Consider the following 23,190-nt stretch of genomic DNA (forward strand, 5'->3'; position numbering starts at 1 on the left):
GAAATTCAGGCTAACATTCAGAATTTCAGAGAACAAACAGTTGGACCTGGAGTAATTTGCCATTTTCTGCACTGTCTGATAGCGGGAATCTAGAAGACGGAATAATTACTGAAGAAATTGGCTTCCTAGCTTCTGGAGCGAACTTATCTCGAAAAGTTTGGAAGCTCCAGTTCTAGTAGCTGGAAGCTTTTTTCCAGAGAGTTTGAAGGTTCACTCCAAAAACTTGGAAGCTTTTCTCCTGAAGCTGGGATGCATCTCTTCAGAAGCTCGAAAGCTTCTCTCTGGAAGCTTCGAATATTCTCTCCAGAAGCTTGAAAGCTTCTTTCCGGAAGCTTTCTCCGGAAACTTCTCTCCGAAAGCTTGGAAGCTACTCTCCAGAAATTTGGAAGCTTCTCTCCGGAAGCTAAGAAGCTTCTCTCCGGAAGCTAAGAAGCTTCTCTCCGGAAGCTAGGAAGCTTCTCTTCGGAAGCTAGGAAGCTTCTCTCCGGAAGCTTGGAAGCTTCTCTACGGAAGCTTGGAAGCTTCTCTCCAGAAGCTTGGAAGCTTCTCTCTAGAAGCTTGGAAGCTTCTCCTCAGAAGCTTGGAAGCTTCTCCTCAGAAGCTTGGAAGCTTCTTCTCAGAAGCTTGGAAGCTTCTCCTCAGAAGCTTGGAAGCATCTCCTCAGAAGCTTGGAAGCTTCTCCTCAGAAGCTTGGAAGCTTCTCCTCAGAAGCTTGGAAGCTTCTCCTCAGAAGCTTGGAAGCTTCTCTTCAGAAGCTTGGAAGCTTCTCCTCAGAAGCTTGGAAGCTTCTCCTCATAAGCTTGGAAGCTTCTCCTCAGAAGCTTGGAAGCTTCTCCTCAGAAGCTTGGAAGCTTCTCCTCAGAAGCTTGGAAGCTTCTCCTCAGAAGCTTGGAAGCTTCTCCTCAGAAGCTTGGAAGCTTCTCCTCAGATGCTTGGAAGCTTCTCCTCAGAAGCTTGGAAGCTTCTCCTCAGAAGCTCGAAAGCTTCTCCTCAGAAGCTCGAAAGCTTCTCCTCAGAAGCTTGGAAGCTTTTCCTCAGAAGATTGCAAGCTTTTCCTCAGAAGCTTGGAAGCTGCTCCTCAGAAGCTCTGAAGCTTCTCCTCAGAAGTTTGGAAGCTTCTCCTCAGAATCTTGGAAGCTTTTCCTCAGAATCTTGGAAGCTTTTCCTCAGAAGATTGGAAGCTTCTCTTCAGAAGCTTGGAAGCTTTTCCTCAGAAGCTTGGAAGCTTCTCCTCAGAAGCTTGGAAGCTTCTCCTCAGAAGCTTGGAAGCTTTTCCTCAGAAGCTTGGAAGCTGCTCCTCAGAAGCTCTGAAGCTTCTCCTCAGAAGTTTGGAAGCTTCTCCTCAGAATCTTGGAAGCTTTTCCTCAGAATCTTGGAAGCTTTTCCTCAGAAGATTGGAAGCTTCTCTTCAGAAGCTTGGAAGCTTTTCCTCAGAAGCTTGGAAGCTTCTCCTCAGGAGCTTGGAAGCTGCTCCTCAGAAGCTATGAAGCTTCTCCTCAGAAGTTTGGAAGCTTCTCCTCAGAATCTTGGCAGCTTTTCCTCAGAATCTTGGAAGCTTTTCCTCAGAAGCTTGGAAGCTTCTCCTCAGAAGCTTGGAAGCTTCTCCTCAGAAGCTTGGAAGCTTCTCCTCAGAAGCTTGGAAGTTTCTCCTCAGAAGCTTGGATGCTTCTCCTCACAAGCTTGGAAGTTTCTCCTCAGAAGCTTGGATGCTTCTCCTCAGAAGCTTGGATGCTTCTCCTCAGAAGCTTGGAAGCTTTTCCTCAGAAGCTTGGAAGCTGCTCCTCAGAAGCTATGAAGCTTCTCCTCAGAAGTTTGGAAGCTTCTCCTCAGAATCTTGGCAGCTTTTCCTCAGAATCTTGGAAGCTTTTCCTCAGAAGCTTGGAAGCTTCTCCTCAGAAGCTTGGAAGCTTCTCCTCAGATGCTTGGAAGCTTCTCCTCAGAAGCTTGGAAGCTTCTCCTCAGAAGCTATGAAGCTTCTCCTCAGAAGTTTGGAAGCTTCTCCTCAGAATCTTGGCAGCTTTTCCTCAGAATCTTGGAAGCTTTTCCTCAGAAGCTTGGAAGCTGCTCCTCAGAAGCTATGAAGCTTCTCCTCAGAAGTTTGGAAGCTTCTCCTCAGAATCTTGGCAGCTTTTCCTCAGAATCTTGGAAGCTTTTCCTCAGAAGCTTGGAAGCTTCTCCTCAGAAGCTTGGAAGCTTCTCCTCAGATGCTTGGAAGCTTCTCCTCAGAAGCTTGGAAGCTTCTCCTCAGAAGCTCGAAAGCTACTCCTCAGAAGCTCGAAAGCTTCTCCTCAGAAGCTTGGAAGCTTTTCCTCAGAAGATTGCAAGCTTTTCCTCAGAAGCTTGGAAGCTGCTCCTCAGAAGCTCTGAAGCTTCTCCTCAGAAGTTTGGAAGCTTCTCCTCAGAATCTTGGAAGCTTTTCCTCAGAATCTTGGAAGCTTTTCCTCAGAAGATTGGAAGCTTCTCTTCAGAAGCTTGGAAGCTTTTCCTCAGAAGCTTGGAAGCTTCTCCTCAGAAGCTTGGAAGCTTCTCCTCAGAAGCTTGGAAGCTTTTCCTCAGAAGCTTGGAAGCTGCTCCTCAGAAGCTCTGAAGCTTCTCCTCAGAAGTTTGGAAGCTTCTCCTCAGAATCTTGGAAGCTTTTCCTCAGAATCTTGGAAGCTTTTCCTCAGAAGATTGGAAGCTTCTCTTCAGAAGCTTGGAAGCTTTTCCTCAGAAGCTTGGAAGCTTCTCCTCAGGAGCTTGGAAGCTGCTCCTCAGAAGCTATGAAGCTTCTCCTCAGAAGTTTGGAAGCTTCTCCTCAGAATCTTGGCAGCTTTTCCTCAGAATCTTGGAAGCTTTTCCTCAGAAGCTTGGAAACTTCTCCTCAGAAGCTTGGAAGCTTCTCCTCAGAAGCTTGGAAGTTTCTCCTCAGAAGCTTGGATGCTTCTCCTCACAAGCTTGGAAGTTTCTCCTCAGAAGCTTGGATGCTTCTCCTCAGAAGCTTGGATGCTTCTCCTCAGAAGCTTGGAAGCTTTTCCTCAGAAGCTTGGAAGCTGCTCCTCAGAAGCTATGAAGCTTCTCCTCAGAAGTTTGGAAGCTTCTCCTCAGAATCTTGGCAGCTTTTCCTCAGAATCTTGGAAGCTTTTCCTCAGAAGCTTGGAAGCTTCTCCTCAGAAGCTTGGAAGCTTCTCCTCAGATGCTTGGAAGCTTCTCCTCAGAAGCTTGGAAGCTTCTCCTCAGAAGCTCGAAAGCTTCTCCTCAGAAGCTCGAAAGCTTCTCCTCAGAAGCTTGGAAGCTTTTCCTCAGAAGATTGCAAGCTTTTCCTCAGAAGCTTGGAAGCTGCTCCTCAGAAGCTCTGAAGCTTCTCCTCAGAAGCTTGGAAGCTTCTCCTCAGAAGCTTGGAAGCTTCTCCTCAGAAGATTGGAAGCTTCTCCTCAGAAGCTCGAAAGCTTCTCCTCAGAAGCTCGAAAGCTCAGAAGCTTGGAAGCTTTTCCTCAGAAGATTGCAAGCTTTTCCTCAGAAGATTGGAAGCTTCTCTTCAGAAGCTTGGAAGCTTCTCCTCAGGAGCTTGGAAGCTTCTCCTCAGAAGCTTGGAAGCTTCTCCTCAGAAGCTTGGAAGCTTTTCCTCAGAAGATTGGAAGCTTCTCTTCAGAAGCTTGAAAGCTTCTCTTCAGAAGCTTGAAAGCTTCTCCTCAGGAGCTTGGAAGCTTCTCCTCAGATGCTTGGAAGCTTCTCCTCAGAAGCTTGGAAGCTTTTCCTCAGAAGATTGAAAGCTTCTCTTCAGAAGCTTGGAAGCTTCTCCTCAGAAGCTCGAAAGCTTCTCCTCAGAAGCTTGGAAGCTTTTCCTCAGAAGATTGCAAGCTTTTCCTCAGAAGATTGGAAGCTTCTCTCTAGAAGCTTGGAAGCTTCTCCTCAGAAGCTTGAAAGCTTCTCCTCAGAAGCTTGAAAGCTTCTCCTCAGATGCTCGGAAGCTTCTCCTCAGATGCTTGGAAACTTCTCCTCAGAAGCTTGGAAGCTTCTCCTCAGATGCTTGGAAGCTTTTCCTCAGAAGATTGCAAGCTTTTCCTCAGAAGATTGGAAGCTTCTCTTCAGAAGCTTGGAAACTTCTCCTCAGGAGCTTGGAAACTTCTCCTCAGAAGCTTGGAAGCTTCTCCTCAGAAGCTTGGAAGCTTCTCCTCAGAAGCTTGGAAGCTTCTCCTCAGAAGCTTGGAAGCTTCTCCTCAGAAGCTTGGAAGCTTCTCCTCAGAAGCTCGAAAGCTTCTCCTCAGAAGCTCGAAAGCTTCTCCTCAGAAGCTCGAAAGCTTCTCCTCAGAAGCTTGGAAGCTTTTCCTCAGAAGATTGCAAGCTTTTCCTCAGAAGATTGGAAGCTTCTCTTCAGAAGCTTGGAAGCTTCTCCTCAGGAGCTTGGAAGCTTCTCCTCAGAAGCTTGGAAGCTTCTCCTCAGAAGCTTGGAAGCTTTTCCTCAGAAGATTGAAAGCTTCTCTTCAGAAGCTTGAAAGCTTCTCTTCAGAAGCTTGAAAGCTTCTCCTCAGAAGCTTGAAAGCTTCTCCTCAGAAGCTTGGAAGCTTCTCCTCAGAAGCTTGGAAGCTTCTCCTCAGATGCTTGGAAGCTTCTCCTCAGATGCTTGGAAGCTTCTCCTCAGAAGCTTGGAAGCTTCTCCTCAGAAGCTCGAAAGCTTCTCCTCAGAAGCTTGGAAGCTTTTCCTCAGAAGATTGCAAGCTTTTCCTCAGAAGATTGGAAGCTTCTCTCTAGAAGCTTGGAAGCTTCTCCTCAGAAGCTTGAAAGCTTCTCCTCAGAAGCTTGAAAGCTTCTCCTCAGAAGCTTGAAAGCTTCTCCTCAGAAGCTTGAAAGCTTCTCCTCAGAAGCTTGAAAGCTTTTCCTCAGATGCTCGGAAGCTTCTCCTCAGATGCTTGGAAACTTCTCCTCAGAAGCTTGGAAGCTTCTCCTCAGATGCTTGGAAGCTTTTCCTCAGAAGATTGCAAGCTTTTCCTCAGAAGATTGGAAGCTTCTCTTCAGAAGCTTGGAAACTTCTCCTCAGGAGCTTGGAAACTTCTCCTCAGAAGCTTGGAAGCTTCTCCTCAGAAGCTTGGAAGCTTCTCCTCAGAAGCTTGGAAGCTTCTCCTCAGAAGCTTGGAAGCTTCTCCTCAGAAGCTTGGAAGCTTCTCCTCAGAAGCTCGAAAGCTTCTCCTCAGAAGCTCGAAAGCTTCTCCTCAGAAGCTCGAAAGCTTCTCCTCAGAAGCTTGGAAGCTTTTCCTCAGAAGATTGCAAGCTTTTCCTCAGAAGATTGGAAGCTTCTCTTCAGAAGCTTGGAAGCTTCTCCTCAGGAGCTTGGAAGCTTCTCCTCAGAAGCTTGGAAGCTTCTCCTCAGAAGCTTGGAAGCTTTTCCTCAGAAGATTGAAAGCTTCTCTTCAGAAGCTTGAAAGCTTCTCTTCAGAAGCTTGAAAGCTTCTCCTCAGAAGCTTGAAAGCTTCTCCTCAGATGCTCGGAAGCTTCTCCTCAGATGCTTGGAAACTTCTCCTCAGAAGCTTGGAAGCTTCTCCTCAGATGCTTGGAAGCTTTTCCTCAGAAGATTGCAAGCTTTTCCTCAGAAGATTGGAAGCTTCTCTTCAGAAGCTTGGAAACTTCTCCTCAGGAGCTTGGAAGCTTCTCCTCAGAAGCTTGGAAGCTTCTCCTCAGAAGCTTGGAAGCTTTTCCTCAGAAGATTGAAAGCTTCTCTTCAGAAGCTTGAAAGCTTCTCTTCAGAAGCTTGAAAGCTTCTCCTCAGAAGTTTGAAAGCTTTTCCTCAGATGCTTGGAAGCTTCTCCTCAGAAGCTTGGAAGCTTCTTTCCAGAAGCTTGGAAGCTTCTCTCCAGAAGCTTGGAAGCTTCTCTCCAGAAGCTTGGAAGCTTCTCTCCAGAAGCTTGGAAGCTTCTCTCCAGAAGCTTGGAAGCTTCTCTCCAGAAGCTTGGAAGCTTCTCTCCAGAAGCTTGGAAGCTTCTCCTCAGAAGCTTGGAAGCTTCTCCTCAGAAGCTTGGAAGCTTCTTTTCAGAAGCATGTAAGCAGGGCTGGTAGCAAGTCACTTTTAAGTGACTTGGTCACTTTTTTCGACCTGGTCACTAAAAAGTCACTATTTCCAACAAAAAGTCACTGAAGTCACTTTTTTCAGAAAAATGGTCACTAAAGTCACTTTTTTGATAATGAAATTTAATACTGGGTTAGCTTTTTAAACTCAAACGACAAGAAACAGATATTTGTTATTATAAAGACAAGAATAGTGTGGTTTTAAAATCAAGGTGTCAAGATTCTTGACTCAAAAAATAGAGACTCCTGGCTAACTATAATATAACACTGTTCGACAAAATAAAATTTTTGGATGGATCAGGGACGCGTCTATATGGGTCTTGAAGTGCAAGAAAAGTGTAGAAAGAGGTCGTTTTTAAATGATTTGCAGCACCCCTGGATTATTTTTTGACAATGTTTGAAAATTTGGCATTTTTAATCACAAAAAGTGTAATAAGCAAAATATCAATATCTTTTAAAATTCAATTATTCAACCATTGAATTTGTCAAACCAATATTTTTTAGCACTGTATGACTTCAGGGAAACGTGCACCATTTCAGAAGAATATTGGCATCAATTTTATATATGAATATTAAACAAGCGTGTGAGTACTATAAATACTACTTTTTTTTTCTATTTCATACATCTGGTTCAATATATAATAATTATTATAGGTTTGAGAAGACGCTTGATTATAATTCGATTCTTTGCTCCGTTGGATAAAGCAATTGGCAATGCAATCCAGTTACATTTGATTTGAACAAGGATACGACTACAGAAAATTGATGTGTCTGTTATGTTTAAATGGGCTGGTTAGTCTAATAAATTCTCAGCAGTAATACAAAATTTATACATGTTGGACACTGACAAGTAAGTGGTCTTACATGCGCAAGCTGGTTTATCAGGAGACGATGCCTGTAATAAAATGTGATAACATTGTTATTTGCGATTTCTAAGTATGTTGATAGGTACTCATTGAGAATAGATTATTTATCGTGAGATTCATTTTAATCAGAATATCCCTAGAAAAATTGTAGAATAATGTAAAATAGCAACAAATAATTCAATAATCAACATTGTCACATTTTTATTGCGAAAGCTGGTCAGGTAGGCTTGAGCTATTTTTGATTCAGTTTGTGCATACTATTCATTTGTGAAAACTGATTTAGTGGTAACATGCCTGCTTCTTACTTTTAAGATGAAACAATTTCTGGTTAAACCATTTCCGATATTGTTTTTATTTTTTGGTTTTACATTTCACATATTTTTCGGCAATTTTAATCAAACTTTCAGTTTTGGGATTTATGTTAAATTGCACAAATTATTGTGATAAAATCTAAATTAGTAAAACACTTGTTTTTCTATGTCTTCCTGCTTAAAGAAAGAAAAACAGACATTATATGAAGCTTCGCAAATTTGTTTATCATAAATGTATGGATAAATTGTTCCTTTACTTAATCGAAAAGCATTTTTACTTGTTTAGAGGATATGGGAATGGGGCTTCATAAATGGAGACGTTTGGCCTCATATGGGAAACGAGTTTAAAATTAACCCTAATGGTCGACTTTTTTATGTTTCTTAAAAGCTTACAACTAAACCCATTGAAGAAAACATCCCATTGAACAAGAAACTAACGCCCCATTTGAAAGTTTGATTGAAATTGCCGAAAAAATGTGAAATGTAGAACTAAAAACTAAAAAATATATCGGAAATGGTTTAACTAGAAATTGTTTCATCTTAAAAGTAAGAAGCAGGCATGTTACCACTAAATCAGTTTTCACAAATGAATAGTATTGTGCACAAATTTAATTAAAAAGAGCTCATGCCTACCTGAGCGACTGTCAAGTGGTGTCGCAAAAAACGTGAAAATGTTGATTACTAGATTATTGGTTGCTATTTTACGTTAGTCTGTAATTTCTAGGGATATTCTGATAATGAATGGATCTGTAATCTATTCTTAATGAGTACCTATAAAAATATTTAGAAATCGCAGATAACAATATTATCTTATTATTCACAGACTTCATCATCATCTCCTGATAAACCTACTAGCTCATGTAAGACCACTTATTTGTCAGTGTCCAACCTAATTTTGTATTACTGCTGAGAGTTTATGAGAGCAACCAGCCCATATAACTGACATAACTGACACATCAATTTTCTGTAGTCAAATCCTTGTTGAAATCAAATGTTACTGGATTGCATTGCCAATTGCTTTATCTAATAGAGCAAAGAATCAAATCATAATCAAGCAACTTCTTGAACCTATAATAATTATTATATAATGAACCAGATGTGTGAAATAGAAAAAAATAGTATTTATATGGTGCACATCCTCACACGCGAGTTTAATGATCGTTAACATTCCATATTCATATATAAAATTGATGCCAATATTCTTCAGGAAAAGTGCACGTTTCCCTGAAGTCATACAGTGCTAAAAATATTGATTTGACAAATTCAATGGTTGAATAATTGAATTTAAAAAGATAATGATATTTTGCTTATTACACTTTTTGTGATTAAAAATGCCAAATTTTCAAACATTGTCAAAAGATAATCCAGGGGTGCTGCAAATCATTTGAAAACGGCCTCTTTCTACACTTTTCTTGCACTTCAAGACCCATATAGACGCCTCCCTGATCCATCCAAAATTTTTATTTTGTCGAACAGTGTTATTGAATCCTTAGTTCAGCCCGAGGCTGGTTCATCCCCGCCCTCCTGGCTAACTTTTTGGAAGAATTCAAGTGAATATTCCGTAGACATTTCCGATGGAAAATTTAAAAAGTTCCTGGGAAAAGCTTTGGAGAACATTTTGGCAAAACTTAGAAAGCAACATTGAGATGAATTTGTTGTCTGTAATAGTTTATCAAATTTTGGCAAAACCTTGGACCAATATCTGATCTGAGTAATCTACGGCTATAAAAGAAACCCATAACCAGACTCTGAAAAAAACATCATCAAAACTCCTCCGGAGGATAAGCCACAATTGGCTAGGAATAACAACCAAAATAAATTCAAAGAGTTTGTCAGAAACTCGTCCATGATTTCAAAAGGAGCTCAGCTTGATCCTTCGACCTTGACGCTTGCTTCTTCGGGAGCGGGTGATGAGGGCAGGATCGAACATGTCGCGCGTCGGTGGAAAAAGTGAAAAAGTGAATCGGTCCGCTAGTTCTTAAAAAAAAATCGCGTGTCGCGGAACGCGTTAGTAGTGTTAGATTCTTTGATCTTGTCGCTTGCTCCTATGAGGGCGTGTGACGAACACTTGTTCGGCGTTCAATTCGTTTATCGAGTAATATCGCGAATCCGCTTAGAAGCATTCATTTCAAATGATATATTTATCGTTTACCAAAACGAATCCCTCCCCCATATCCAAACTCCCAGTGTTTACTGTTGTGGAAGTGCAGAGGACTCCTCGGCTTCCATAAAGCAAGTAACACGTCAACATTTCCCACCCATCCCTAAATTGACCTGCATTCGGACGCAGCCGTTATTGTTTGTTATAATAATGAGAGCACCAGTACTTACACATTGAGGATGCTACTGATCCCGAGTAGCGTCTGTTGGTTCCCTGTGTAAGTACAGCTGTTCTTGCAATAACGGAGTAGCATCTGCGGGCGGTCAATCATGCTCATGCTCATGCTCATGCTCAACTCGTCCATGATTTCAAAAGAAAGTATTATTTTTGCTGGAAATCATTTCAGACATCACTTCAGAAATTCCAAGAAATAAACAATATAAGTTTCCATTGATTAACCCTTGGCACTGTTTTTAACACGACTTCGGTCAACTATTACTAAACAAAAAAAAAGGTTTGGACGATAATAATTAATCACTAGTGTTATCAGTGGCTATTCTCTAACGTCAAATATGTGCTTCCTATCGTTTACTGTTTCCTTTATAATTTAAATTTGCAAAATTAGTCATTTCAGGGTCGTATATCAGATAATGACGTGAGTTTACGAGTCGCCACTGAGTGATGTGATTATTTTCAATAACTCATTTATTGAAATGTTCAGTTGGAATTCTAGTGAAATCCTAATTTTTTATGCACGACATTCATCTAATTTGTTTTTTTTTCGATTTTGCTTGAAATCCATTGTGTTCTGCAGTTATTGTTTATTTGGTTTATTTATTCTACAGAAAGTCTGCCACCAATTTAGCATGAGTATATATTTATCGTTTCTTTCTGAACTTTGAATTCTCTCAGGATTTTTTTCCTGTTCTGAAATTTATTCTCGATTTTCGCCGTAATTTTGTCTACAACCAAACTTTTTACCTGGATTTATTCCACAGCTTTGTTAAGAAATGCTTCAAGTAATGCATTTTGCATCCCTACTTCAAAATCTTGCCAGTAAGTTCCTCATGAACAGGAATTTTGCTAAGAATTCTATCACGAGTTTGTTTACCAACGTTCATGCATTTTTTTTTTTGACTGAAATCAGAAATCTAACATAGTAACCTTATTTTAAGCTAATGTTCGTCTTGTGAAAAACGATAAATGAAATCTCGAAAACGCTATTTTTTTACCATTGTCATACTCAAGTCCTATCTCAGACAGATAACTGTTAGGAAAATTTGAAATTTGAAATTACTGCAGTTCTCTACATTTTAAATTCGCCTAATGTTGGGAATCGTCATCGTTGGCGCAATAAACCAATAAACCAGCTTTTGTGATAGCAGCTTCAATGCTGTAATTCATTTTTTTTATTATTAAACTAGTTTAGAACTTATGATTATACATACAATTTGGTTTTTATTCCAGGCTTCCAAGATACGATCTCCCAACATTTCACTATTGATATTTCTATTACTCAGTGTTGCCAGTTTCACTCAAAATTCCACCACAACACCTAATACAGCGGGGATTTGCTGGTTGGAACACGACTGCCTTCCATCTAACGAATCCGACCCGTTAGTTGGAACGACTGACAGCTGGTGAAAATGCTCCAGACGAACGCATCTGGAGCACAAATCACGTTACGAAACGCACATAAACATACACGTTTGTTTTATATATGGAGACTTCAATGCGACGGTAGTCAGACGTCAAAGTCAGTTTGACATCTTCTTCTGACATTCGAGTGCTTTTTAGTTGGCATATTTTCCAACCAGCGAACATCCAACCATCGAGTCATACCTTCTAGCGGACCCCCAACGAGCGAATCCCCACTGTATGTGGAATGGGTAATATACACACACGTATTTTCATTTCTAGTTATTTTAATGACTAATACTTGTAGTTATCAAGTCACTTTTAGGTCATTTTTTGGTCACTATTTGGTCACTTTTTTGATCATTTTGATCACTAAAGTCACTATTATTTTGCTGTCTGACTGCTACCAGCCCTGATGTAAGCTGCTCTCCAAAATCTTGGAAGCTTCTTTGCAGAAGAGATTCAGAAGCTAGGCATCTTCTCTTCAGAAGTTCGGAAGCTTTTTTTTCTAGAAGCTTGGAAGCTTCTCTCCAGAAGCTGCTCTTCAGAAAGTCGAAAGCTTTTTTTCAGAAGCTAGGAATTTTCTCTTCAGAAGTTCGAAAGCTTTGAAAGGGTTTCTACATAAGATTGGATGATTTTCGTTATAAACTCGAAAGAGTCTCGAGATGCTTATCTGCTAATCTTGCTTATCTCACTCCTTGAATCCTCACTGCCCTTGTTCTATTCAAGTGTTCATCAAAGCAATGCTTTCACCTTTCAAATATGTTTCCTTCCCTACGTCAAGATGCTTCCATCCTTATCGTCTGCACATCTTGACTCTCGACACCAATCATTTGGAGGAGTCGTTGACGAAGAATGTATTAGTCTAGGATGAAAAATCTCATCAATTAAAAATTTTAACTTATAAAACAATATCTATTTCATCTCACAGACGTGGTAAACCGCTCTACCTGAGCGAGGATCGCTTCAACCTGCTGGAGTCGCAGTGGCTGTCGCACCGATTTGCTCACACCAAGCACACCTGGGTTTGGCACCGGGATTCTCTATAATCCGACTTTGGACTGTTCTCCTAAAATGTATGAAGAATTGTGTTGTGTTACGTCTGTTACAACAAGTAAGTGTTCGAGTGTTTGTGTGTGTTTGAAACACACACATACCCAGAGTGAGTGTTAGTTGTCGCTGTGAGCAGAAAAGAAAGCAAATCGAACTAAAAAAAACTCTGAAGTGTTATTTAAACTCTGTAAACTAGTAAGGCTAATAAGGTTAGGTAAGAGTTAAACAAATTACTACCCAACTACCTATTAAAATCACTACAAAACCTATCTGGAAACCGTTGCTCCCGCTTTGTGATACTTGTAACTGTTATCGACATATGCTTACGTTTAACAAAAAAATATAGCCAGAACCAATCTCCAAACATATAAATACTGTAATTACTCTTACTAGGCGATGAGATCAAACTGTGTAAACTAGTAACCTTACCCTTAAGCGCATATGATAAAAATGGAAATATAACCAATATATTATTTGTTCGCAACGATTAAACCATGTTAAACTGGACTGTCTCTCGAATGGAACTCTGTTTTGTTTTCCCCCCTCTTATCGTTCGTTTAGGTTTAGCTCAGTTTTACTATTTAAGTTTGTTTAGTTTGCTCAAGTTTGAAACACCAATAATTGTCTCAATACTAGATGGAGGGAGGTGAGAAAGCATTTGCCTTAGAAAGCGATCTACTACTACTACTACTACTACTAAGTCGAGGCGTGTACAGTTAGAGATAGTCTGTGTAGCGAACGGATGAAATAGCAAATAGTGTTTTTTTTTTCAATTCAATTAATCATTAATAGGACTCAACAAATTGTTTGCTTCGGGCAAGATGGAGAGGAGAGAGAGCGAGGAGGATAGGTTTCAAGCGCGTGGGAGGAATTGTTGCACTGGGCAACAGAAGAGATTGTGGATAGTGGAGGAAATCAATAAAATAGCGAGTAGAAACCAATAAATTAATTTCATGATATATTATGAATCTATATCCAATTAGCAGTGATTACTAAGAAAGAAAACTCCGAGATTTAGTGCTGTTCCTGCCTCAATATACGAGCCACAAATGAAATCTGTAAATCACGGAAATTACTATTTTAACCGGATTGTTGCACAAGATGTACCAATCCGCAAACCCGAGAAAGGTAGTTACTATTCACCTCTTCTTCGCTGTTCAACTCCACAGATTCCTAAAAGTGTTTTATAGATTTCTTAAGGAATTCTTCATGGGAATCATTCCAGAGATTCCATCAACAGATCCTCTCTGGCTAGACTGCTGAATAGTTGGAGATTCTAGAGTGAAATCAAACCACAATTTGGATGGCTGGAGTCAAACTGCAGTTGGTGCCTCATAAAACGGTGCTTAAAAACAGCGGCTCACAACAGCGTCTGTTTTCCATGTCAGGGGCGGCTGATCATCGTTCGAGTGCCAGAGAAGGACTCTAAGCTAAACTGCGCACTATGGTCCTCCGAACATTTAGGGGGAATGGTCCTCCGGAAATCTAGGGGGTTGGTGTCAGGCCCTGCAAGCCAGCCGTAAAAAAATCAAGCAACGAATAATCAACGAGAGAATACGAACCGGGACAATCGGCGAAGACCACAGCGACGTAAAGGGACTAGCGATTGGAAGCTCGGTAGGTGGAACTGTAAATCTCTCAACTTCATCGGGAGCACACGCATACTCGCCGACGTGCTGAAGGACCGCGGATTAGGCATCGTAGCGTTGCAGGAAGTGTGTTGGAAGGGATCAATTGTGCGAACGTTTAGAGGTAACCATACCATCTACCAGAGCTGCGGCAATACACATGAGCTGGGAACAGCTTTTATAGTGATGGGTGATATGCAGAGGCGCGTGATCGGGTGGTGGCCGATCAATGAGAGATTGTGAAAGTTGAGGATCAAAGGCCGGTTCTTCAACTTCAGCATAATAAACGTGCACAGCCCTCACTCCGGAAGCACTGATGATGATAAAGACGCTTTTTATGCGCAGCTCGAACGCGAGAACGACAGCTGCCCAAGCCACGACGTCAAAATCATCATAGGAGATCTAAACGCTCAGGTTGGCCAGGAGGAGGAATTCCGACGATTGGAAAGTTCAGCGCCTACCGGCTGACGAACGAAAACGGCCTACGACTAATTGATTTTGCCGCCTCTAAGAATATGGCCATTCGTAGCACCTACTTCCAGCACAGCCTTCCATACCGATACACCTGGAGATCACCACTGCAGACGGAATCACAAATCGATCACGTTTTGATCGATGGACGGCACTTCTCCGATATTACCGACGTCAGAACCTATCGTGGCGCTAACATCGACTCTGACCACTATCTGGTGATGGTCAAACTGCGCCCAAAACTCTCCGTCGTTAACAACTGACATAGCAATCCTGTGTAATTTCAAAATTGTGGAAGACATCTCAAGGAAGCTCATACATGGAGTCCAGACCAGTCTTCAAAGATCATCATTGCAGCACAGATATTTTGAAAAGCATGCTTTGAAAATATAAATGCTTCGCGAAGGATTCACGCCTTTTCAATTCAATTGCTCCTTCTTCTTCTTTCTGGCGTTACGTCCCAACTGGGACAAAGCCTGCTTCTCAGATTAGTGTTCTTATGAGCACTTCCACAGTTATTAACTGAGAGCTTTCTTTGCCGATTGACCATTTCTGCATGTGTATATCGTGTGGCAGGTACGAAGATACTCTATGCCCTGGGAATCGAGAAAATTTCCTTCACGAAAAGATCCTCGACCAGTGGGATTCGAACCCACGACCCTCAGCATGGTCATGCTGAATAGCTGCGCGTTTACCGCTACGGCTATCTGGGCCCTGTGCTCCTGTGCTCACTTGATCAAAAATAATGCATCATTGATTCAAATCATTTCAACGCAAACTGCATACTCTAGACCTCGCATTGGTAAGCATAAAAAGAACCCCTTGTAAAATAGCGGTTTTCAACGAGCTTCCATTTGGAACTTCTTGGTTCACCTTTCGAAAAACTTATCTAAAGGGCTATGTAAACAGTATCGTAAATAAATAAAAGTGTTGTAGTTAAATGTACTTACCATGGGTGTAAGCTTATAATAGGTTTATGTGAGTAATATCATTCGTTTAAGGAATCTGCAGTTTTTGGCAACACTGCCTGCCGAGTAAACAAACCATATATTCGCGCCTCACTTTTTCCGAGTTTTCTACGTTCACTTCGAAGTAAAAATCGCGATTCGGCACTCTGAAGCCCCAGGTAGACCCCGTGAGCACTGGCGGTCAAAATGCGGCCTCGAAAACGTCGCAAAGAATCCTTAGAAGCGAAACAAAATCAAGGCAAAAGCGCGGCTTAGTGTCAGAGCATAACCTCATCGACCCGAATCTTCATTCACCCCGACCGAAAAGCCCGTATATGGAAGAAATGTCATCCTTATCCAACGCCAATGCTAAAACCAATTCGCCAAAAAGACCAACTGAACAACATCCCAGCGGCTGTACCAGTAGCGGCTCAATTCAACATAATATCAATATCACCGTGAGCAACGAATACGACCTTCTATCGGAGGAAGAGGTAGACGAGAACACCGAAGAGATGCCAACACTTACTCCAGCCATGACCACTGCGAACACTTCGGCCAAGACGAAAAAGATTCGTATCCCGCCCATAACGGTTGTTAATCTAACAACCAAACAGCTACGTGAACTGATGTCGAAAATCAATATCGCGCAAACCGAGTATCACATGTGTGGTGAATCTGAAGAAACATAGTAGGCCCGACGTTCAGACCGTCAGTTCGAAAACTGAGATCTTTTAGTGAACACACGTTATCAGTCGATGTTACTTTGCAAACTAAATATCATTAAACCCTAAGATAGTTTTTCATTTAATTGTATAACTTTATAAATTAGTGAATAATATCACATATTGGCGACGAGTAGAACCTGCGGTGATTCAAGCAAACAAAATCAGAAGGTAAACCAAATCAGTTTTTTTTACAAATGTTGGGAGATTGTTCCAGAAAGAAAAGTCAAGCTAAACAAGCGGTTGCCCAGCAACAGATTGCGATACGCGGGTAAAAGAAAAAACAAGTTCCCTCTACATGGGAATTGCCTCAGGAACGGATTTCATCCGTTGAGTTAGGCGGAATGAAAAAAATCAAGTTTGCTTCAACAGTGAACTGCCTCAGTGTCAGGCGGAAAAAAAAAATCAAGTTCGTTTTATCAGCGAACTGCCTCAGTGTCAGGCGAAAGAAAGACCAAGTTCACCTAAGAAGGGAACTGCCTCAGGAGCGGTTTTGATCCGTTGAGTCAGGCGAAAAAAAAAACAAGTTCGTTTTAACAGCGAACTGCCTCAGTGTTAGGCGAAAAAAAAACAAGTTCACCTTAAAAGTGAACTGCCTCAGAAGCGGTTTTGATCCGTTGAGTCAGGCGGAAAAATGGCTAGTTCATTACAAAAAAATTGTACTTACACCATGCACATGGTACTATTGAAATTAATTTCAATCATTTCTCAGACATGGAAGAACAACTGTTCAAACTACCGCCTTTTGAATGCGATAGCGTTCCAATAACGGAACTCAGGCAAAAATGGTTTGACTACAAAAAGCAGTTCGAGTATATCGCGGCCGTCATGAGCAAGAAAAAGAAGAGAAAATTGAAGAGCATTTTCCTTGCTGTTTCTGGTCGTCAACTCCAACGGGTTTACGAAAGCTTGCCTGAGGTAAACCAAGAGTGCGAGGATGAAGAGGACGAATTTGATGGTATGATTCGTCGACTCGACCATTACTTTGCTCCCAAGCAGCATGACACATTCGAGAGATATTCATTTTGGACTCAAAAACCAGATGCCGGAGAAACATTGGACAAGTTCTTGTTACGGGCCAAAGTCCTGGCCAACAAATGTCGATTTGGATCATCGGAAAAAGAGAGCAGAGATGCAGCAGTTATAGACAAGATCGTCATGCTTGCGCCTCCCGAACTCCGACGGAAAATTTTAGAAAAGCCCAATATCAACTTGGATGACCTAACTACCCTCGTCAATACCCATCTATCCGTTCAGCATCAGGTTCGCGAGCTTGGCCAGCGTACCTCCGGTGCTGGAAATCTGTTGGAAGCAAGTCGTGGTAACACGTTTGTCAACAAAATTACCACTGAGAGTGAGAACAGATCACGTTGGGCGAAAAGTCATCCTACAGCTGATTGCAGTCGGTGTGGATTGAGGCTGCACAAGCCAGGAGAAAAGTGTCCAGCCAAAGACGTTCAATGCCACCACTGCAACCGTGTTGGACATTTTGCCAAGAAGTGTTATTTTGGTTCCAACAAAGGTACTTGGAAACGCAAACCATCTGCTGAAAATCCAAACCCTCGCGGTCACAAAACACAAAAAGTTAATGCTATTAACAATGATGAAACCTCTACAACACGTGATATGAAGCCGGAAGCTCAAGTGCAGGACTCCTTCATATACGCAATCAGCGATAACCACGATGAAATGGTTTGGTGCAAGGTGGGCAATATACTCGTTGAAATGATGATTGACTCGGGCAGCAAATACAACATCATTGATCAACAGACATGGGTCTACTTGCAAAGCAGGAATGCTGCAGTCGACAATGTGAAACCGTCCACAAAACGTCTATCAGCATATGCACAAAAGGATTCATTGGACATCATTTGCACGTTCGATGCAAACATAGCGATTGTGGAGGGCAATGATCTGAATTTTGCTGCCGCCTTCTACGTAATAAAAGATGGTAAGCAGAATTTGCTTGGTAGAGACACTGCAAAACGATTGGGAGTGCTGCTGATTGGTTTGCCTAGTGTCAACAACTCGGAGTTCATCCAACATGTTTCTGAGAATACCGTTGATAAATTTCCTGTAATTAAAGGTAGCTATTAATATGTCATCAATAAAGATAATATCCTAATCATTCCTGTGCCCAGGTGTTAAAATTCGAATCGATATCGATGAAACCGTGACGCCCGTTGCTCAGCATGTCCGTCGTGTACCCATTGCTCTCCGTCGACAAGTTGAAGATCAAATCAACCGACTTCTAAGAATGGGTATTATTGAAAGAGTTAACGGTCCCAGCCCGTGGGTTTCCCCCGTAGTAATTGTTATCAAGGATAACGGTGATGTTCGACTGTGCATTGATATGCGTCGAGCTAATACCGCAATCAGAAGAGAGTATCACATGATTCCTACGCTTGATGATCTTCTCGCAAGGTATTGTATTAGACAACTTAATTTTTCAAATTAAATTATTTAGAAAACTTCTGTGATCAGGTTAAACGGTTGCAAGTGGTTCTCTCGTCTTGACATTAAGGATGCGTACCACCAAGTGGAGTTGCACGAGTCAAGTCGACACATAACGACATTTATTACTCATCTTGGTATGTTTCGATACACCAGGTTGATGTTCGGAATCTGCAGCGCGTCAGAACATTTCCAGCGTATTATCGAGCAAATTCTGAGCAATTGTCCAAACTCTTTCAACTATCAAGATGACATTTTTGTACATGGGAAGACGGAGGCTGAACATGACGCTGCATTAGAAAGTGTTCTACGCACATTAGAAGCACACAATGTCGTGTTGAACACTAAGAAATGTAAATTCAAAGTTACGGAAACAGAATTTTTGGGTCATGACATTTCTCAGCAAGGCGTTAGACCAACGGAAGATAAGATAACAGCAGTGCAGCAGTTCAGATCGCCTACATTTGCCGAAGAAGTTCGAAGTTTTTTGGGACTCGTTTGCTATGTAGGAAGATTCATTCCCGATTTAGCAACTAAAACATTCGACCTACGGCAGTTGACAGTCAGTGGACAAAAATTCGACTGGACGACGAAGCACGAGATAGCGTTCAATAATTTGAAACGGGCTGTATGCTCAGCGCCAACGCTCGGTTTTTTCGATAACAACCGTCGAACTAGAGTCATTGCGGATGCATCGCCCGTTGGTTTAGGAGCTGTTTTGATACAGTTCGAAGACGAATATGATGATAAACCCATCGTTATATCGTATGCCAGCAAGAGCCTTTCATCAACAGAGCGTCGATATTGCCAAACAGAAAAAGAAGCGCTGGCAATAGTTTAATGCGTTGAAAAATTCAAATTGTACCTACTTGGCAGAGTCTTCGAACTCGAAACAGATCACCGCCCATTAACTGCAATCTTCAAGCCAACATCACAGCCTCCCGGACGCATTGAAAGGTGGGTGCTTAGGCTGCAACCGTTCAAGTTTAGGATTGTATATAGGCCTGGTAAACAAAATATAGCAGATTCATTATCTCGGCTATCTCTAACGACAATTAACGAAGACGTAGACAAATGTGATGATCAACTCTACATTAGCGCTATTACAGATTCAGTGGCTGTAGACGTTTCGGAAATTAAGAATGCAATCATTACTGATCCAGAACTACTTCTAGTCAAAGATGCCCTGTTGACTTCAGATTGGACTGATGGTGCGATTAGGGATGGTGCTAAGAAATACATACCTTTTCAGAACGATCTTGCCCTCCTCGAAGGTTTCGTAATTCGCGGGTGCAGAATCGTCATTCCTCAAAGTCTACGCGCAAGAATGCTGCAACTTGCTCACGAAGGTCATCCTGGTGAGACATTAATGATATCACGACTTCGTGACAGGGTTTGGTGGCCGGGTATGGATGAAGATGCAAGGAAAACGGTCAGAAACTGCGAAGGTTGTCGATTGGTTAGCAGACCATCAGCACCTGAACCAATGCGCCGCCGCGAAATGCCAAAAGAACCCTGGGTAGACGTTGCCATGGATTTTCTGGGGCCTCTACCATCGAGCGAATACCTTCTAGTGATTGTGGACTACTATAGTAGATACAAGGAAGTGTGCACCATGAAGAAGATTACGTCAGAGGAAACTATTAAGAGAATTGAGCCCATCTTCGTCCGTTTAGGTTATCCAAGAACAATTACTCTGGATAATGGTCGTCAGTTTATAAGTACTGAGTTCGAAGAATACTGTTTTTCAAGAAATATAACTCTGAATTACACAGCGCCATACTGGCCGCAGTCGAACGGTGAAGTTGAGAGGCAGAGCAGTTCTCTTTTGAAGCGGCTAAAAATAAGTCATTCAACGAATCGCGATTGGAAAAATGATTTGCTTGAGTACCTCATGATGTACAATACAACTGCACATTCCGTTACAGGTAAAGCTCCATCTGTTCTGTTGCAGAATCGTCTAATCCGTTCCAAAATACCATCAATAAGCGATATCGAGATGGCGCCTCCTGTTAACTCTGAAGTTCACGATAGGGATAGAATTCTGAAACATAGAGGCAAAGAAAGAGAAAATGTAAGGCGCCATGCAAAACCCTCAGATATTCAAAAAGGCGATCGCGTTTTGTTACAAAACCTTATATCAACCGGAAAGCTTACTACAACGTTCGGCAAGACCCAATACGAAGTCATGGAAAAAAAGGAAACCGCGTTAAAATTCTTGATCCTGTTTCAGGGAGCGTCCTGGAAAGGAATATCGCCCATCTCAAGAAGATATACAATCCACAAGCAATATCGAATGAAGAAACATCAACATCCGTAATGGGCGAAACAATCAACAACCCGATGAACGATCAGGATCCACCACCATCATCCACCGTTGATGACACTAACGACAATCCGATGTACAATCAAGATCAAGCACCACCAAGTCGCCCTCCTCGTATAATGTTTCGACCATCCTGGCAGCGAGATTACTTTGTCAATCAACTTTGATTTGGAAGAAAGGGAGATGTGGTGAATCTGAAGAAACATAGTAGGCCCGACGTTCAGACCGTCAGTTTGAAAACTGAGATCTTTTAGTGAACACACGTTATCAGTCGATGTTACTTTGCAAACTAAATATCATTAAACCCTAAGATATTTTTTCATTTAAATGTACAACTTTATAAATTAGTGAATAATATCACAACATGAAAGTAACCAGATCGGGAGTACAACTACTTTGCATGAGCGAAGATAGTTTCCACAGCTCGGTCGATGCGTTGAAAAAATCCAACGTCGAGTTCCACACGTACACCCTTGCATCCGAGCAACCGGTGAAAATCGTTCTATCAGGGCTATCGTCATACGATATCGCTGAGTTGGAAACAGAACTTGCTAATCTCGGTGTAGTAGTCACTGAAGTAAAGTTACTTTCTCTCAAAGTTATTGGGCAAGAAGAAATTGCTTTGTATCTACTCCACTTTGTGAAAGGAAGTGTTAAACTAGCAGATCTGCAAAAGGTAAAAGCAGTTTTCAACACCGTAGTGAAATGGCGCTACTATGAAAGAAGACCCACTGATGCTGTCCAGTGTCACCGTTGCCAACGTTTTGGTCACGGAATGAGGAATGGTAATCTCCCTCCTCTGTGTGTTAAGTGTGGTGAAAAACATCACTCGACTGAATGCAAACTCCCGAAAAAAGCGGACTTGGAGCGAAACAACCCGAATGAAACACGGGGACTAATCAAATGTGCGAATTGCAGTGGCCAACATACTGCAAACTATCGTGGCTGTCCAAGTCGTAAAATATACATCGAGAAGTTGGCGAAACTAAGAGCAGAACGCCGGCAATCAGCGCCTCCCCCACTCCTCTTCCGTTCCTCCCAAGACCGCCCAAACAACACGTTCATTCCTCCTTCGGGTAGCTCATATGCCCAGGTCTTAAAAGATCAAACATTTGGTAATAAAGATCTATTCTCGCTATCGGAGTTTTTAGCTCTGGCAAGAGATATGTTTGATCGGCTAGCAAATTGTCAGTCAAAACAGCAACAACTTCTAGCTCTGTTTGAGCTGACAACTAAGTACATCTACAATGTCTAACTCAGACTACTTACGCCTCGCTAATTGGAATGGGCGTTCCATTCATGGCAAGAAACTCGAGTTTTTTTAACTTCTTAGAACGGAATGAAGTAGATGTAGGGATAGTTACTGAAACCTGGCTACAACAAAAACTTTCTTTCCTTCATCCGAACTTTTCATGTGTTCGCTTTGACCGCACTTCTAACGATGCTGAAAGAGGAGGAGGAGTCCTTATAGCGGTTCGAAAGGGCATCAGATTTACAGAGCTCAACATCACTACCAAGATTATTGAAAGCGTAGGCATTACGATTTGCACATCAGACGGAAGTATACATATTATTGCCGCATACTTCCCAGGAGCAAGAAGAAGATCAGTCTGGACACAGTTTCGTCGCGACATCTCAACTCTCACAAGATTCACAGAGCCGTTCTTCATAGTGGGCGATTTGAACGCCCGCCATCGTCATTGGAACTGTTTAAAAGCCAACTGCTGTTTCAGGAAGCCACATGCCGCAACTTTTATATCCACTTCCCGGATTCTTTTACATTCCACCCCACGGGTCGCGGTCGACCATCTACTCTGGATCTAACTCTCTCCAACAACCTGTTAGACATGACCAAGCCGACTACTCTTAACGAACTGTCATCAGACCATCTTCCGGTAATCTTCAAAATCAGCTTATCAGCTCCAGCTACGGAGACACCACCGAAGTTCCGTTGCTATGCACGTGCAGACTGGTCTCGTTTTCAGCAATTAATTAACTCAAAGTTGGATCTGCTTGACCCAACGATCGCAACCTTAAGCAGCAAAGCAGAGGTTGACAATGCCATCGAACTGCTAACGAGGACCATTGTTGAAGCCGAATCTGTTTCAGTCCCTGAACTGCAGAAACGTCCGTATCAAACAGCGACAATTCCCGAAAACACTCGCAGATTAATTGCATTGCGAAACAAACGTCGACGCCAATGGTATAGAAGGAGAGACCCCATCTACCGGAGTATAGTGCTATCACTCAACCAGAGAATACGCGATGAATGCCATCAGGCCAACTTCAAAAAATTCCAGGACACGCTGCGCACTCTGAACAACGATCGAGACACACTTTGGAGAATTTCCAAAGCTCTGAAGAAATCAACCAAATACAGTCCACCGTTGCGTCAAGAAGACAATATTATCACTTCGTCGTCTGAGAAGGCCCAACTACTAGCCTCAAGTTTTGCTCAATCTCATGTCAATAAAATGATTGATGATCCAGAAACTGTGGTTGCAGTAAACGAGTCGATCACACACATCGATCAAATTCGCCTGACTGATGCTCATCCGTGGTTGATTCGTCCAAAAGAAATTATACAGCTTATCCGTAGGCTCAAGGCAAAAAAGTCTCCGGGTCAAGACGGCA

At 42.1% G+C, this 23,190-nt stretch overlaps 1 protein-coding gene across 2 annotated transcripts in view; it reads left to right on the forward strand.

Annotated features, from left to right (window-relative positions):
- The window catches only part of LOC5576538 (E3 ubiquitin-protein ligase UBR3), a 227,327-nt gene extending 214,350 nt beyond the window's left edge, over positions 1–12,977 (forward strand). For both annotated transcript variants that reach the window (XM_021839109.1, XM_021839110.1), the window contains one exon: positions 11,884–12,977. In XM_021839109.1, the coding sequence (XP_021694801.1) occupies positions 11,884–12,001 (118 nt within the window). In that variant the 3' untranslated portion in view covers positions 12,002–12,977. The remainder of the gene's footprint in view (positions 1–11,883) is intronic.
- The last annotated feature ends 10,213 nt before the right edge of the window (positions 12,978–23,190 follow it).

Source organism: Aedes aegypti, chromosome 1 (assembly GCF_002204515.2).
Source record: "Aedes aegypti strain LVP_AGWG chromosome 1, AaegL5.0 Primary Assembly, whole genome shotgun sequence".
NCBI classification, from domain to species: domain Eukaryota; kingdom Metazoa; phylum Arthropoda; class Insecta; order Diptera; family Culicidae; genus Aedes; species Aedes aegypti.